The sequence below is a fragment of the Hemiscyllium ocellatum genome, chromosome 30, assembly GCF_020745735.1.
Source record: "Hemiscyllium ocellatum isolate sHemOce1 chromosome 30, sHemOce1.pat.X.cur, whole genome shotgun sequence".
Lineage (NCBI taxonomy): Eukaryota > Metazoa > Chordata > Chondrichthyes > Orectolobiformes > Hemiscylliidae > Hemiscyllium > Hemiscyllium ocellatum.
Genome location: NC_083430.1, coordinates 45,539,748 through 45,558,268, shown reverse-complemented (window position 1 = coordinate 45,558,268; position 18,521 = coordinate 45,539,748). Strand labels below are relative to the sequence as shown.

The window sequence follows — 18,521 nt, the reverse complement described above, 5'->3', positions numbered from 1 at the left end:
GGGCATATGAGCGAGAAATGCACAGACCTGTATGTAATAATGATAATTCTGAGCTGTGTATGTAAATGTGGAAATATGCATGGCATTACCTAATGTACAGTCCATCAAATTATTTTATGAATATTTTACGAATAAAGTATATTTTTGAAATAAAAAAAAGTGTACTGCCTGGGCTCTGCTGATGCCTCAGCTAAACATATGGGCACATGATTGAAAAATGTACAGGCCTGTACATAAAAATGATAAATTGGAATCTGTGTATGTAAATGCTTACATATGTATGGCATGACCAACTGTACAGACCATCAAATTATTTTATGAATAAAGTATATTTTTGAAATATAAAAAAAAGTTCAGTTCTTTTATCAATGACCTTTCCTCAATCATAAAAAGGTCAGAAGTGGGGATGCTTGTGAATGATGCACAATATTCAATACCAATTTGCCACATAGAGCAAGACCAGGGGGAAAAAAAAAAGTCTTGGACTGATAAGTAGTAACATTCCACAATCACATTTCCAACAAAACAATCTCTTAATTGATGGTCAAGAGGATGAACATTCCTGAACCCTCCATTATTAATAGCCTGGTGACAGTATTGAGAAGAAACTGTTCCAGCTATATAAACTGCAAAAGCCTAACAAACATACAATTACTACAAAATACTGGCCGAGGTGTAATGTTGTATTATTCCCATACCAAACATCTTAAATAATGAAAAGTTTAATTTATTCATTGTTTCAGTCGCAATCCAAGAAAGGTAGAAGACAGAGGGTGGTGGTGGAAGGTCATTTTTCAGACTGGAGGCCTGTGACCAGTGGAGTGTCACAAAGATCGGTGCTGGGCCCTCTACTTTTTGTCATTTATATAAATGATTTAGATGCGAGCATGAGGTACAATTAGTAAGTTTGCAGATGACACCAAAATTGGAGGTGTAGTGGACAGCAAAGAGGGTTACCTCAGATTACAACAGGATCTGGGCCAAATGGACCAGTAGGCCGAGAAGTGGCAGATGGAGTTTAATTCAGATAAATGCGAGGTGCTGCATTTTGGGAAAGCAAATCTTAGCAGGACTTATCCACTTAATGGTAAGGTCCTAGGGAGTGTTGTTGAACAAAGAGACCTTGGAGTGCAGGTTCATAGCTCCTTGAAAGTGGAATCACAGGTAGATAGGATAGTGAAAGAGGATTTGGGTATGCTTTCCTTTATTGGTCAGAGTATTGAGTACAGGAATTGGGAGGTCACATTACAGCTGTACAGGACATTGGTTAGGCCGCTGTTGGAATAATGCATGCAATAATGCGTGAAAAATGTTGTGAAACTTGAAAGGGTTCAGAAAAGATTTACAAGTATGTTGCCAAGGCTGGAGGATCTGAGCTACAGGGAGAGGCTAAACAGGCTGGGGCTATTTTCCCTGGAGCGTCAGAGGCTGAGGGCTGACCTTCTAGAGGTTTACAAAATTATGAGGGGGCATGGATAGGATAAATAGACAAAGTCTTTTCCCTGGGATTTTAACCTTCTGAATCACATTTACATCGGATTCATACTCATCTGCTTAATGGCTTTACTATTACTACTGATAGTTGACTTTAAGGCTGATTTTTTTTTCTCCAAAAATATTTTGCAATGACCTACTGATTGTTTGCAGCATTTTGACTTTAAAATCAGTTGCACATTGAATTATTAGCAGACCAAAAAAAAGTGCACAAAATTTGGTTAGCAAAACTCAAAGGACTGCACAAACTGTTGTTTAGGATATTACTTTCAAATGACATTTTTGATGTATTTCACTTACTATACTTCACTGTGACTGCAGAAAAAAAAAACTACGGTAGAGGGTAGCATACGGGCATTGACGGAAGAGTGGCTGGCTCACAGGAAGTAGAGACTAAGCGTAAGTCAGTCTTTTTCAAGTCGCTAAAAATGTAATTGGTCTGTGCCAAGGGGATTTGAGTTGGGACCTCAAGTGCTTACAAGTTAAAAGCTATGGATGTCAACTTTACTGGTCACACAAAGTTGGGAGTGAAGTTATAAAGTTGAAAGAAGGAAGCTGCAAAAATATATCAACGGGCAAAATGTACTAAGCCAGAATAATTCTGCAAAATGTGAAATTATCCAGTCAGCTCCCATCATCATTATAACCTTGGTTTAAACATGGACAAAAAGCACCATTTGCAGAAGAGAGGCAAAACAGGCCTACATATCAGACACTCAGACTGCAGCTTCAAGGAGCCTAGCAAAACTATAATCAATGAGAATCAAGGACAAACTCTTCATTGATTGGAATTGTACTTGACACACAGGAAGATGATGATCATTATTATTGGAAGTCAGTTATTTCAGCTCCAAGACATCATTTGCAGGAGATCCTCAGTGTGGATCGTCCCTTCATTATAAATGGCCAGAAGTGGGAATGTTTGCTAATGATTGCACCGTTTATCACTCCTGATACTGAAGCAGCCCATGTTCAAATCCAACTGGACAATATCTGGACTTGGTCTGACAAGTGGCAACCGACATTAGTGTCACACAAATGCCAGGCAATGTACAATAAAGAGACTAATCACCAGCCATTGACTTTCAATGGTATTACTGATAGTGGGCCATTTAAATTGCCCCACTATCAGTGTCCTGGGAATTGCTATTAATCAGAAATTCAACCGGATTAGTCATAGAAATATAGTGGCTACAAGAGCAGGTCAGAGGCTTAGAATACCGTGATGAATAACTCAGTCCTGCCTCCCCAATACCTGACCACCACGTCCAAGGCACAAGTCTGGAATGATGGAATACTTCCCACTTGCCCCAAGTGCAGGTCTACTGCTCTTAAGCTTTACTCCATTCAGAACAATTGTTGATTTGCAGGTTTGACGTACACCACATTCACAAGCATGGACTCTATCCACCACTGACACTCAGTACACACTGCTACCATCTACAATTTGCACTGCAGAAAATTCAAAAATCTTGAGACAGCACCTTCCAAACTCATGACCATTACCATCGAGAATGACAAGGGCAGCAGATATATGGGAACCCCAGTTGCAGGTTCCCCTCCAAGCCACTCACCGTTTCCCTTCCCCCCCCCCCCCAACTTAGAAATATTTCACTGTTCCTTTCCTGCTGCTGGGTCAAAATTGTGGAATTCTCTTCCTAAAAGGCATTGTGGATCTATCGACAGACATTGACTGTTATGCTTCAACATAGTAGTTCACTGACAGTGTCTCTCAGGCGACTACAGATGGGTAATAAATGCTGACCCAGCCTAAAAACATTCACAAATGAATTTAAAAAGCATTAAAAATTAACATTCCCAAACTGTTGCCCCAATTGCAGAGCTGAGAAGTGGAGACGTGATAATAACGATCAGGGAGGCCTTGTGCACCAAATCAAAGGACAGTATGCAGACACAACTAATAATTAAGTCATGCTTCAACTACACAGAGCACTGATGAGATAGCATCTAGAATAATGTGCATGGAATTGTCACCCAATTTCAGGAAGGTTATAAAATGTATCAAATTCATTTCAGGATTATTAATCCGATTCCAGGAACAGATAAATTGTCTTACGAGGAACAGTCGATCAAGGTAGGCTTGTATCTGTTAGAATCAGAAGTGACTTGACTGAAACAGAACAGAGATAGATATAGAGATGGCAGTTTAACTTTACAAAAGACCAAGAAGTAGGAGTCACTGATTAAAAATTAGGGTTCAACAATTTAAAGGAAGTTCAGGTGTAATTTTCTCTAGTGGTTGAGTCTTTGGAATTCCTCTGTCTTTTCAGGAAGAAGAATGAGAAAATGTTTAAGGCAGCTGTAGGTAGAAATTTGTTAACTAAAGGGTTTAAAGGTTCATTGGAGGAGACAGAAACATGGGTGAGCTTACAATCAATCATATCAGTCATACTGAATGGTAGTGCAGGCTCAAAAGGGCAGAATGGTCTACTCATGATTCATATGTTCATCACCTCCAGATGTTTTTGTTTGGATCCACTGAACTATAATAGACAAGATTTTATGTATAAACAAAATACTGTGCGCTTATCTTGATGCCCTCAAATTGTATACAGTTGCCAATCACCTTTCTTTCAAGTTTAAGCAGTTTCTCTACAGTTACTGATTTTCTTGCAGCTATGTTTCCTGAATACAATGAATAAATCAAGGCAACAATGGATTCCAGGCAGACATTTATTTTCATTATATTGAACCAAACAAAAAAAGCAACACACGTTAGCCAGCTGAAAAAAATTTTTAAAAAGCAGAAACTTGGGCAAAGAGCTGTATATTTTTTCTTCCAATGGAGGAAAAAACTACATTCTGATTACACTATATTGGCAAAATTTTACAATTTGCTATGTGTTTTGGCTATGAAGTCCACAACATTGGAAACAGAATTTTTAAAAAATGATCAATACAGATGAATATAACTTTTTAAGACTTCATTATACATGTGAAAAAGTAATCAGCTGCAATGGGCACCATTACTCTGAATACAGCATACCTACCTAAGAGTCCTCCTGACAGTACAGGCCCACCGTTAAAGTTTAATTTAGCACTAAATACATCTTTTCTATTACGAAAAATGTACAGCATACCAGTAGCTATTGTCTGTAATATCTGTGGTACAGCTAACAATAGACCTGCCAGAAAAAAAAATGTTAACGTTTTCATAGAAAATGTAGAGGGGGGAAATTTAGGACTTTGAGCGTGACCTGGACCTGGAACGAGACACAGATCTTGACACAGACCGAGAAGGGGAACACGACTTTGAACGTGATTCAGCTTTGGTGATCGATTTGGATCTGGAACGAGATTTCGATCTGGACTTTGACCTAGAACGAGATGCAGGACTTGGTTTTGTCTGTTCATTAGAGTCTGATTCCCCATCCATTTCTCCATATTCACCCTTAATTTCTTTCTCACTATCTGTTTCCATAGCCTCTTCCTCTTTTTCCTTTGACTCTGACCTTGACCTTGACCTAGATTGTTCCTTGTCATCACCTTTTCTCTTCCTGCTCTTACTGGCACTTTTACTCTTGCTTTCACGTTTGCTACGCTTTTTATTCTTCTCACTTTTGCTCCGACTCCTGCTCCGACTCCTGCTTTCGCTTCTGCTCCTCTTCCTGTCTTTCCTTTTCTCCTTGCTCGTGCTTCGACTTCTACTTTTACTCTTCTCTTTGCTCCTGCTTCTACTTTTACTCTTACTCTTATCCTTCTCTTTGCTTCTACTTCTAACACTGTTTTCTCCTTCTTTACTCTTACTCCGACTTCTACTGTTCTCTTTACTAAGACTCCTCTCTTTTTCCCCATTTTCATTTCTGTTCTCAGTTTTTACTTCGTTGTCATCTTTCAGCTTTTCAACACTTCTACTCCTACTTTTCCCCTCACTTCCACTCCTACTAGCTCGGATTTTCTTCTCTTTACTTCTGCTCCTGCTCTTGTTTTTGTTCTTGCTCACACTGCGACTTTTGCTTCTGCTTCCACTTTTACTCCTGGAATGGGTGCCAGACCTGAAAAATAATTGGAAATATTAAATACTGAAGGGGGTGGTCAAAACAAGTTACACATTAACTTAATCTATATAAATAGATATGAGATATAATTTATCTGCCCCAGCAGTATTACTTCCTGAAAAGATTTAGTCAATAAAATGTATATTCCTGTATCTTGGTATCTGTGCAGCATTCCTGATCAAGTTGTTCATGTGATTTATGTTATGTTGCTGCGCCAAACTGACAAGAGCTTTCAGCAAGAATGTAAACTAAATTCAATATTTCATAGACACATGCAAATATATGCAAATTGCTTCAGCTTGAAAAGCGTGGTGCTGAAAAAGCACAGCCAGTCAGGCAGCATCCAAGGAGCATTTTCAGGTGGTGGTGTAGTCCAGGTAGCTGTGGGAGTCAGCGGGTTTGAAGTAGATGACGGTGTTGAGTAGGTCACCAGAAACGGAGATGAAGAGGACCAGGAAGAGGAGAGAAGTATTCAAAAAGGTCCAGGTGAATTTAAAATGCACACTCTGCAAACACGAATCCGCAGCTTACAAACAGTGACTACACAGCTGATCAGTATGGGGACTGACCCCATGACCTTGACGTTATTCGCATCACACTCTTAACCATCGTGCTCCTGGATGCTGCCAGACTGACTGTGCTTTGTCAGCACCACACATTTTGACTCTGATCGCCAGCATCTGCAGCCCTCACTTTCTCCTATACCATTTCAGCTCCCCTATCTTATACCAGATTTCTTCAAATAACAAAACTCTCATAGCTATGATTTTCCACACTTGCAAGGAAATTACATTCTCAACACAAAAACTGAAGCCTTAGATGTTGAGATTATCTAAAATTACTAGATACAATTCTTGCATTTTTCATTTGTACTTTTGCAGAAAATTTGCACCCCTCGACCAGATACGTTTTCTTATTATACAAGATTCATCTCACGATCTCAAAGTAAAGGCAATAAGAGCATGAAATCCTAGGCCAATGTTTTGTGTACATGAAAAAGTGAATTGATACTACATACACACCTAGATTGAGACTGACTGCTCTCACTATGGCTCCGACTCTTATTATGAGAACGGGAACGATTTCTGCTTGGAGAACGAGACCTAGTTGATGTTTATAAAAATAAGAAAAAAATCAAATTCAGTTCTATATTTTTAACACAGCACTTTTAATGTAGTAACGTTTCTCAAGATGCCTTCTCAGGAAAAGAAAACTGACACTAAGCCAACCAAGATGATAGGTGACCTGATAGAAGAGGTGATCTTATAAGAGTTATGGAAGGCTTTGAAAGAGTCTGCAGAGAAATGAGAAAGAATTCTAAAACTTATTGCCAAGTTAATAGGAAGATAAAAGGTGATCAAGGGAAGGACCTAGGTGTGCTGAAACTACAACATTTCAATGTAGAAAAACTTTATAATCACTTCACAGGAATACAATATATATATATATGTAATCAAAGAGGGATATTTTAAAAGGCTTAGGGAGGGAAATCTAGATTTTAGGTCCAAAAGCAATAAAATATGACCTCCAAATGTTAGGAGAAAATGAAAAGGGAATGCAAAAATGGTAGCTGAAGACAGGATAGTTTACAGGCTGAAGGTTACCGATGGGCTAGATGAAAGCCTTCTGATAGAGCGTACTGGAACTTTAAAATGGAAGTGTTTAATCGAGAAGTCAATGTAAATCAGCGAGCACAGATGCATTAACAGGATTTGATGCAAACTAGGAAGGATATGGACAGAATTTGAATGAGTTCAGATTTATGGAGAATAGAAAGAAAATGGGAGGTCAACCAAAAGGGAAGTGCAGTGGTTCGGAGGTTAGCACTGTTGCCTCACAGCACCAGGGACTGGATTGGATTCCACCCGTTGCGACAGTCTGTTTGGAGTTTGCATACTCTCCCAGTGTCTGCATGGGTCTTCTTCTGGTGCTCTGGTTTTCTTCTTCTTCACACAGCCCAAAGATGTGCAGGTTAAGTGGATGGGCAATTTTAAATTGCCCATAGTGTCCAGGCTAGGTGGATTAGCCATGGGAAATGCATGGTTAGAAGGATAGGGTGAGTGGAATGAAATGCCGTTGAGGATTGATGGTAACTTGATAGGCTGAATGACATGTTCATTACAGTGTGACATGGTTAAATTTTGAAGATAATAAATGGTTTGAGCACATCAAATTTGTTTATACCAATGTTATAGATTTAACCACATATGATGACCACCTAACACTAACAATAGAAGAATCAAGGCTTAATAAAAATGAACTGTGGCCTACCCGATTGCCATAAACAATACCCTGTCCTCCTCACTGATGTTGGAACATACACATTGTGTCTTACCCAAACTTGTTTTTTTGGTAAAAATACAAGCAAATACCATTCAAAAATAATTTGAAGTGGGAGGTTTTAATTCTTTAAATATTTAAATTGTAAATAATAAAACTTCTGTAAATTTTGACAAACCTTCCTATTGACATCCAACATCAAATTTAAAATTAACAAATACCTTGAACGACTGCGGCTCCTAGAATACGAGCGTCGTCGCCGTGATGAAGGCCGGTCTTCAACCAATCTGATCTTTCTGCCATTAACTTCTGTGCCATCCAGTTTTTCGAGTGCTCTTTTCATGTCAGAATAGGATTTAAATTCAATGACACCTTCATTCTTTCTTCCTTTGTGTGCATCTGCATATGTAACTTCACCTGCTTGACGCATATAATCCTACAAAATTACAGTGTGATTTTATTTTCTTTTATTTTACATTCAACATTAATACAGATTTAAAACTTAACAGTGCAGCTGAATATATTATCTGTAATTATTCAAATTTTAGAATTACAAGTCAGCGACATAAAAATATTAAACTGGTATATTGCACTTATGAATCACTCAACTAAACCAAGCTCATTCACATAATAGCCTCATAATTTAAGCAAACTTCTATAAAGAATTTTTTAAATGCCAAGATCCATGAAACAAGATGTGAACATGTAGTAGCTTCACATTAGTGGTTTGATCGAGAAGTCTAATCCAATGAAACTTGCAACATAAATATTGATTGCAATTATATTTCAGGATTTAAAATGCTCTCCAGGAATTTGAATGAAGCTCTCCAAAGCTTAGTATAAAGCTGCAATTGTCTGTCTCTTGGTTGAAGCTTTAAGAAACTGGTGAAGTTTTCAAATGTCAGTATCTTGACTACTTTGCAAATCCTGTGAAGCTGGACTGTGATCACTTTCCAATTACTTGGAACCAGCCTGATTTTCAATGAACTGCAGAATATCTTCTACTAGCCCAAGGCTGCTGTTAGGGTTGCCCATGACAGTGGCACAAAACAGCCACTGGTTTCCTTCCTATTAGAAGGATATTGGGAAACCTGAAAGGGTTCAGTAAAGATTTACAAGGATTTTGCCAGAGTTGGAGGATTTGAGCTACAGGGAGAGGCTGAATAAACTCAGGCTGTTCTTCTCTGGAGTGTTGGAGGCTGAGACCTGACCTTATAGAGGTTTATAAAATCATGAGAAGCATGGATAGGATAAATAGACATGGTCTTTTCTTGGCAGTGGTGGGGGGGGAAAAGAGAAGAAAGGAGGAAGAGTCCAGCTAGAGGACATTGGTTTAGGAAGAGGGGAAGATAAAAAGGGACCTAACAGGCAACATTTTCACACAAGAGTGATGCATGTACGGAATGAGCTGCCAGAGGAAGTGGAAACTGGTACAGTTATAGCATTTAAAAAGCATCTGGATAGGTAACGTGAATAGGAAGCATTTAGGGAGATATGGGTGAAATACTAGCAAATGGGTCTAGATAAGGTTAGGAGATATGGTCGAGTTGGACGGAAGGTCTGTTTCTATGATATAAATCTCTAGGACTAATGTGCAATTGGTTAAAATTTTAATTGCAGGCCATAAAAATTAGTTTTTATACTTCAAATTTCTCACTAAAAACAAGAAAGTAATCATTGTTTGACCAGATTAACTGATCAGCAATCCTGATACTCTGTCACATTGTTGAGTATATGATTTTGCTGGCTGCCTTCTGCCTTCCAGTATCAGCCATTATCTCACCTAAAACCAATGACCAATACTATAAATATCAGAAAACACTGTTTATGACCATGTTCAATATTTAAAAATGGTAAATTTCTATACATCCATCATTAAACCTGCTTCTAAACTTCAACCTTACATACTATTCCAGTGGTTCTTATGCAGGCACTTTACCTTCAGAAATGAAATCCACCTGATGTTCCACTGTCTACTTTTATGGCACCATCACCACAAGGATTGCAGTGGTTCAAGAAGGCAGCCAATCATCACCACCTCAAGGCAACTAGGAATGGGCAATAAATGAGGTCTTGCCATCATCACCAACATCCCGAGAACAAGTAAAAATATTTTCGGGTACTACAATTTCCATTTTTGCTACCATTTCAGTTTCCTTACATCCAGAGTAATTTTCAAGTTAGTGTTACATTATTCACATTTATTAAGCCTTTCAAACACTCTGCCGTTTCTCTTCTATAGGCCCAGAAAGTATATTACAAATTTATGTTTAGATACAAGGTCATAGGCCAATATTTTGATCATTGGACAGTGCTTATAGTCAGGCATTTGCTCAAAAATACTCTTGTGAAACAAATTATTGAAACATACACCAGTGTATTCAGTGTTAGAAACAACTTTTTAAAAATTAATTATTCCATTTCTTTAGAAGTAATTTATTTTAGTTGGGGTATGTGTTCAGGCAACTTATCCTCTAAATCTTCTAATGAGAGACTGCATGACAGGTTGGGTCATCACAGTGGAATCTGACAGTTCACATCTGAATTCCACTCAGGTACATTTTTCAACACAGGTCAGAAGGGTGAATTTGGATGATTAGTCCCTCTCTAGTCCAACTGCACTCATGTTAACCGTGTTATCCACATATTGATGTCACTGTGGAATCAGATAATGCAACAGTGATCAAACAACTGTAAATACACAGCCTACGTGGCTGAACTACACACTATATACAGAGCAAGTAATTTGTTCATTTAGATTTTTGGGCACCCAGAACAAATCTTGCTAAAAACTGGAAAGATTTAAGAAAAAAAAGTAAGTGAAACTAAATATTGTGGTGTACAAGCAATCTAGTTACCTACAGCTAGACTTCATTTCAGAATATTTCCTTGCATTGTCCCAGTCCAGGTTACACTGGAGGTTTTGCAAACATCCTCCCTCCCCTCCCTAAAACAAAAGCAGTCTTCATAACAATTACTTTCTCACAAGCGCTTCAGTCACGAGAGGTATGTAACAAACCTTTAAATCTTGCCAGCTGCATCGACTAGATAAATTTTCCACAATAAGTCTATATTCTGTACGGGTTGGAGGTCCATATCTGTCTCTTCCAGATCTTCTATAACCATAACCACCTTTAAAGGTGACAGGTAAATACAACAGTAACAATTTAGATACTGCACATACATTAATTTTGACTTCCCACTAAAAAGTCACACTGAAAAAACCGTAAACACATCTCAATATTAACATTTCCAGCAATTTAAACTAGACTATCATTCCACTACAATATAAAAATTAACATTATGTTGCACTTTCATTACTTCACAGATCAATACTGAATAAGAATTAAACATAAATAATTACTTTTATAGATACTTTTAATAGAATCAGAACAATTTACACAAGCATGCATAATATATTACATGAAAATGATAATGATTTGATAAAGTAACCAAACCACTAAACCAATTACCATCTATACTTACGGTGAAAAATGGTTTTCAGAATATTTGACATGAAAAAGATTTCAGGCACCTATTTTCAGTTTTATCACATCTGCCTCTAACCCTTGGGGTCCTCACCACCCAGGTCTAATGGCAAGAGTAGCAGTCGTCACATGGCTTCCTTAAGGTCAGCCAAAGGTCAATGGTCTTAGGTCTTAGAGCCACTCATGGAAAGGTAACCCAAGGCCAGCATATGGAACAGGCAGTCATCTTAGCCTCAAAGGACTCTTTTAATTAAAACATTGAGGTCTTTGTTAAGACTATGGTATCAACAATCACAATGAAAACATCGATTCAATAATAATTTTAAATGACTTACTACAATAACTTGAGCAAAAATTGACAAATAATGAACATTAAATATATGCAAATGTTAAATATAATCCAAAAAATAATTTAGCATGCAAGTACTTAAAGTTATTCCATATGTAAATTGCTTCTAGCTATTCGATATGAACAATTTAGACTTTGTTTGACTTAACTGATTTACAGTTAAAAATTCCAACCATGACCAATAAAGTGAAAATGCTTACTGCGCTGAGAGGTATAACCACCATCCCTGCGAGGGCCTCTCGCATGTTCAACGATTACTCGTTCCCCGCAAAGCTCTTTACCATTCAGCTCGTAAACAGCATCATCTGCATCTCGGGGATCATCAAATTCAACAAACCCATATCTACAAGGAAAAAGCAAAGAAATTTAAAATATTCCACATCACAGTGATAGTAGCAACAGCTTTTGGAAACGAAGTGTACACAAAGCACCTGCACAAACAGCCCAAATACACTACAATGGTTAGTAACACATAAATGAAAAAGTTAAGGATTTTCCTTTGACCCAAAGTCTTGCAAAAACCTAATCCAACCACACAAGTCTTGAAATTATGTCAACATAATAGGAACAGATGTAGGCAATATTGTCCATTCAATAAAACCATGAACAAAGACTTGTGACTTTTAGCCATCTAATGTTATGATGCTTATACGCCATTTAAGATTTCAAATTACCAATCTCTATCCCAAATGTACTCAAAAATTGAGCTTCCACAAGCCTCTGTGATACTAGCATATGACAATTTGGCTCACATGGTCAAATTATGTTTAGCTGGAGTTACCCATTGGAATTAAATAACTTATATTTTTACTAACACTGCAGAAAAAAGGATTTCTAAAAATTTTTTTTTGCAGATGGCATAACTCGAAAGACCAGGCTTTCTGGGTCAATAGTTTCTTTTTCATGTATCAATGTAGCTTGCAGATAGAATTCTGTTTCCTTTTGGACAAACAAACTTTAGTTGTCATGATGCACTACAAACATTTCATAATAACCCAACACAATAATAACACATGAAACTTCTTCTGCAACTGTTGCATATTTTAACTATCAAAGTCACTACGTAGAGCAGCAGGGAAGAGACTAAGGAATAGAAGACAGACTGTATAGTCATAGAGATGTACAACATAGAAATCGACCCATCGGTCCAAATTGCCCATGTAGGCCGGATATCCTAACCTAATATATCCCCATCTGCCAGCACTTGGCCCATATCTCTCTATACCCTTCCTTTTCATATACCCATCGAGATGCTTCTTAAATGCTGCAATTGTACCAGCCTTCACCACTTCCTCTGGCAGCTCATTCCATTCATGCAGAGGATAATGCGTGTAAAAGTTGACCCTTAGGTCTCTTTTATATCTTTCCTCGCTCACCCTAAATCTAAGCCCTTTGGTTCTGGACTCCCTCACTCCAGGAAAAAGATCTTGGCTATTTATCCTATCCATACCCCTCAAATATTATAAACCTCTATAAGGTCACTCCTCAGCCCCTGACTGTCCAGATGCTGGCCTCTCCCTATAGCTCAAAATCTTCCAACCCTGGCAACATCCCTGAAAATCTTTTCTGAACCCTTTCAAGTTTCACAACATCCTTCCATTGGGAATAATTTCTCTTACTGGAGAGAAGCATACATAGTACTGTTTTGGAGAGGGGGTTTGGTGCTAAGATCATTAGTTTATCATATGAACTTACCTAGACATAGCTACTGAGCCTCCTTCAGTGGTATAAGCAAACTGTTTTTCAATTTTTGATGCAAAAATTAGTAATACAGTAAATAACAAGGATAGTTGTACACTTTAGAAGGACAGGGTGATAAAATGACAGTCGCAATATATTGACAGATTATGTACTGAATGCATGGAACTCCAGCTTAATTTCTCTGGAAAATCACCACTTTCGAATTCAAAGGATAGAATAAAGTACGTATTAAAATTGATACCATTAAAGGTAATAACTATTGGGTGGTTCAAAGGAATTTGAGGGACTGTAAAAACTAGGATTGTAGCCCATGGAATTTAGAGGGATTAGTCTTGAAGACATTAAGAGGACCGAACGGAGAGGTGTTGGTGTAGTGTTAAAGGTATGAATCTGGAACATAAAGCTAATCAGACTAATAGTTCCATGAAATTGTCAATTGCCATAAAAACCCATCTGATTCACCCACGTCCTTTATGAATGTAAAATTGTCACCCTTATTTGATTTGACCTATATCGGACTCCAGACCAAACAGCAATTTGTCTGGCCCATAACTACTCTACAATAGCTGAGGCTACTAGGGATGGACTACAAATGGTATTGCCAGTGATGTCCACATTCCATGACAGAATAAATGATACAACCATACACTGGCGAATCTAGATTAAGGGGATGCAGTCTAAAAGTTGAGCCAGATTTGTCAGGTAAAGAATTAGAAATAAACACAGATATTGCTGAAGAGAACTGAAGAATGTTCACTGGACCTGAAACATTACTGCGCTCTCTCTCCAGAGATGCTTCCAGTCCTGCTGAGTTTCTCCAACAATTTTTGTTTTTCTTGCAGATTTCCAGCAGTCTTAGTTTGTGTTTTTTTTGTTGATGAAATCATTGCTACAGAGATAAACGATTGCCAGAGTGTGGAGCTATCTGCTCCAAATAGAAATTGTAATTATAATCAATAGCAAATTCAAAAATCACAGCATAATTGATACATTTTTGTTGGACAAAAAGCTGGGTCACAGATCAGCCATGACTTGATTGTATGCGTGAACATTCTTGAGGAGCAACTGCTCTGCTTCTGCATTTCTAATCCAGATTAGTACACAATGACATTTTGGTAGCAGAAACGTGCAAGGACAGTATAATATAAAACATTTTGAAATGGGTAAGAGACAGGGAAGAGAGACAGAGAGGAGAAAGAAAGAAAACAGGAGTCCAAAAGCAGACAGGCCTGAAAATGAATATTTTTGAATCTTTGAATACAAGTTCAAAAATAGGCCATCAAGTTTGTTCATATACAACATGGTGCTCAGTGACTTAAATCATTAAAAGGTTGGCATGCAAAGTTCATAAAACATTTAAATGTATCACATGATTTTTTTTAAAAAAGGCTCTCAGTTTTATTGATCCCAGACATTTCAAAATTCTGTACATCAGAATAAAAGTTTCCAATATTTAGAACTTTATTTTTTCAGTAGAGACAGTGTAAAGTGACAGATCAAATATGATTTCAAATAACAATGAAAGATGATGGTAATTTGGTTGACCATCAGTGCAAAGTGAGTCAGTATGGGTTTAAGTTCCAATTACTTGAGTTGTGGAATAACATCTTTGAATAGGTTGATTAGAAAATATTTACCAGTGTTGAATGAGCAGACATTTTCTCCAGTTAAATATTGAAGTGAACAAAGCTATTGTATATGACGTCCACAAACTTTTTTTCCCAACTAATGAATCTATCCTGTTCCATTGGTGGCTGAACTGTTCACAAAAGAACACCTACTGCCATTACTTTAGCAGTGTTCTTATTCCACACGTTCTTCAGATAAATTTGTTAAAAAGCTCCCACCATGACTTTATCTAAAGATTTTTTAAAAATTCTTCTAATTTGAAGCCCTCCTTTCACCCTTCATAAACTCATTCAAAGCAGATGTTCGAATTTACACTAAGTTTTCCATTCAGCCTTACTGTTGTGCCTACATTCCTACACAGGCTGCAAGTTCAACAACATTTCAATTTTAAAATTCTAATCCTCGTTTCCATGATATCTTCCCTTTCTCATCACTAATCTCAGGCCTACAAGTCTCCATGATCAGTGTTTCTCCAAATCTGGTTTGTTTTAATCACTTTAAAAATGGTTGTACCTTTGTATCTAGATTCATCTAAAGCCTTATCATGCTTCCTTCCTTAAAAATGCCCCAGAGACCTAGATATTTTGTGCGCTAATACCTTAAATTATTTGGTGTCAATTTTCTTGGAATATTTTACCATGGCAAAAGTACTACAAATATAACTTAAATTTCTGGGATCAACTCCTCGGTAAAAGTTATTTTAACTATATTTCCTCGCTAAAATTAAAATACGACAAAATAAAACCTATTGAAAATCTAATGTAATCTATTAAAAAAGATGTCAATATTCAGATTTTAAAAAGGCAGTGACTTTGATATTTTGCCAGCAGTCACATTCATTGCTATTTAATGTCTTTTTACTGTACTGCCATTACTGTAAAGGATACAGAAAGAAGCTGGGAGGTGACAATTAGTACCTATGATTAAATATTTTAGTACAGAATGCAAAACACAATCTGAAACCCAAGTTCCTCATCTATGAAAAGATGGATGAGGACTGTGTTTCATAGTTGGCCTGTGCATCAGGGAATTTGTATTTAATAAAGTAGCCCAAAGCTTTTTTAACTGGTATGAACTCCTAGAGCACCTGGTGGGAAAATAATATTGATACTTGGTTGCATATAATTCAGGCAAGCAGAAAATTTTACAGCTACAAAAAGAAAATCAATCTCAGTCTAACCAGATCACAGCAATCTGACTTTTAAAGGATCTACAGTATATACATGCACTATCACCTTACAAAAGGCAAATTATACAGCCATAAAAGATACCAATGCACAAAGCATTAATCAGACAAGTAGGAAGTTTAAACTCCTGGTACGCTAGGGTCACTAGCTCTAGTGTTTAGCAAATATCAAGCTGTTTATCTGAATTTAGCACAATCAGAATTTGCAATGAAATTTAAGAAAAGCAACCTTGCCATAAAACAAATTAGTTGCTCTCAACTAAACAGGCAATTAATTTTTACAAATAACTTGCATGCTATTGTCAGTAGTTATTTCAGGATTTTCTTCAAATTAGTGGTAGACCTTTCACATCTGAGACAGGGAAATTGGGGCTTGAATTCATTTGAAAAATATTACCTTCAACACAGTAGCACTCTCTTAAATCAGCACCAGAGCGGCAGCCTCTAAAACCAGAGATTACCCAAAGTCGTTGACAAAGGCACCCCTGGTACCAGCCTAACAACAAGTAGAACCCACTTGCTTTTCCAATAGGTGAGGAGAGAGCGAGCCATAGCAAAACACTGAAGATTAGATTCTTGGAATTGTTGGTTCTTCAACCAGCAGTTAGGCCTAAGCTTCTGGGGGCAGCACAGTGCCTCAGCGGTTAACACAGCGGCCTCATAGTGCCTGGGACACAAGTTCGATTCCAGCCGTGGGCAGCTGTATGTGAGAGTTCGCACATTCTCCCAGTGTTTGGGTTTCCTTCAGGGGCTCTGGTTTCCTCCCATAGTCCAAGGATATGCTGGTCAGGTGGACTGGCCATGCTAAATTGCCCGTAGAATTAGGTGCATTAGTCAGAGGGAAATGGGTCTGGGTGGGTTATTTTCTGGAGGGTCCGTGTGGACTTGTTGGGCCGAATAGTCTGTTTCCACACTGCAGGGAATCTAATTTAGTCCTTATGATTTAGGCAAATGGACAGTTACTATCACTGAACTATGACAAGGTACAAACTTTTTGGAGGGAGTCAGAGACCAGCTGACTCCCCTGGGTGGAGAGTCCAGAAATAAGGAACTACAAGCTGAAATTTAGGAGACTAGAAAAGTCTTCACACAGTGGAGACGTTTATCTTGTAGTTACCATATTACCAAAGTGATCATTTCTAAATGGTAACCTCAGTCAATGAAAGGTTCTAACCCACAGTACTGGCGTTAGTTGTGTATTATAAACCAGCCACCGAGCCAGAGCTGAACGAATATCTTCCCTAAGCCACTGGTCATAACCGAATACATTCTGACAGAAACGGGAGAAAAAGAGACAGTAAACGCCCCACGTGCAAGAGTCACAGCACCCGGAGCGCGCACAACGGTCACGGGGGGGCGCGCACGCAAGGAGATACGCGCGCGTGCACGTCAACGGCGCTCACGGAGGGGGGAGGGGCGAGGGGCGAGGGGCGGCACAGGCTTTGTTGCACATGACGCATCCCCCAGTCCCAACAAAGACAGCGAGAAACAAAACCAAAAAAGCCCGATTTCCGGAGTAGCCCCCAATGCCAAGAGGAAGGACAAAAAGGAGAAGCGGGTTTTTCTCTCTTTAGGTGAGATAGGTAGAATTTGAAACACAGGGCCCGGGCTTTGCATCTTGGCCAAAGGCCTGAGGGGCGTTCGCCGAACGGGCGCCATTTTCATCGCTGGTGTCCGACTGCCCGACTCACCCGTTCTTAATGTCCACCTCCAAGATTTTACCGTAACCCTTGAAGAACCGCTCCACATCCCGCTCCCGAGCCTGATAACTGAGCCGGCCGATGTAAACCCGCGGCATCTCGCTTTCTCTTTCCTTGTCTCGTTGTCTAACACACGCGCGCGCTCCTTGCCGCGCTTTCACAAAGTCACCGTTGATCAGGCTACCTCACGTCGCGCGTCATCACGTCCCTGACGTAAACACGGCGGCCTACGTCCCGTCCTTCACACACTTTATCTGCGTCAATGGGGCATGTATGTCTTTGTGTATCTATCTCTCTTACCTTTATCGGTGTCCCAAATAACATGTATTAAGACAATTTGGGGTGTGCAGTGGGCAGGGAGAGCATGTTTCTGTATCCACTCTGGTCACACGACATCTCAAGAGTACTTAACAATTTGACAACCTGCTTTGGAGATGCCAGTGTTGGACTGGAGTGGACACATTAAAAATCACACAACACCAAGTTATAGTCTAACAGGTTTAATTGGAAGCTCTAGTTTTCAGAGCGCTGCTCCTTCATCAGGTTGTTGATCATGCTCACAGAATTTAGACCAAAAGTAGATACTGTACCACATGGAGATGAAATATGATACTGTATACACTCTTAGATTAAATCTTTTATAATGGGATATGCTAGTTTCTGTCCCTTGATATG

General features: G+C 38.6%; 1 protein-coding gene across 1 annotated transcript; it reads right to left on the bottom strand.

Moving 5' to 3' along the window:
- Nucleotides 1-4,196: 4,196 nt before the first annotated feature.
- LOC132829843 (serine/arginine-rich splicing factor 4-like) lies at nt 4,197-18,026 on the bottom strand. The gene is made up of 6 exons (XM_060847221.1): nt 17,838-18,026; nt 11,831-11,973; nt 10,813-10,925; nt 8,015-8,229; nt 6,536-6,616; nt 4,197-5,510 (listed from the first exon to the last, which is right to left on the bottom strand). The coding sequence occupies exons 1-6, from the start codon at nt 17,942-17,944 to the stop codon at nt 4,694-4,696; spliced, it is 1,476 nt and encodes a 491-aa protein (XP_060703204.1). The 5' UTR covers nt 17,945-18,026; the 3' UTR covers nt 4,197-4,693.
- Between the last annotated feature and the right edge of the window lie 495 nt (nt 18,027-18,521).

Coding starts and splice junctions, on each gene's coding strand:
- LOC132829843 (XM_060847221.1), bottom strand. CDS start 17,944: ATGCCGCGGGTTTACATCGGCCGGCTCAGTTATCAGGCTCGGGAGCGG. Junction 8,230..10,812: donor GCAGCTGGCAAGATTTAAAG/GTTTGTTACATA, acceptor GTAATTTTGTAG/GATTATATGCGTCAAGCAGG. Junction 5,511..6,535: donor AGCAGTCAGTCTCAATCTAG/GTGTGTATGTAG, acceptor ATTATTTTTCAG/GTCTGGCACCCATTCCAGGA.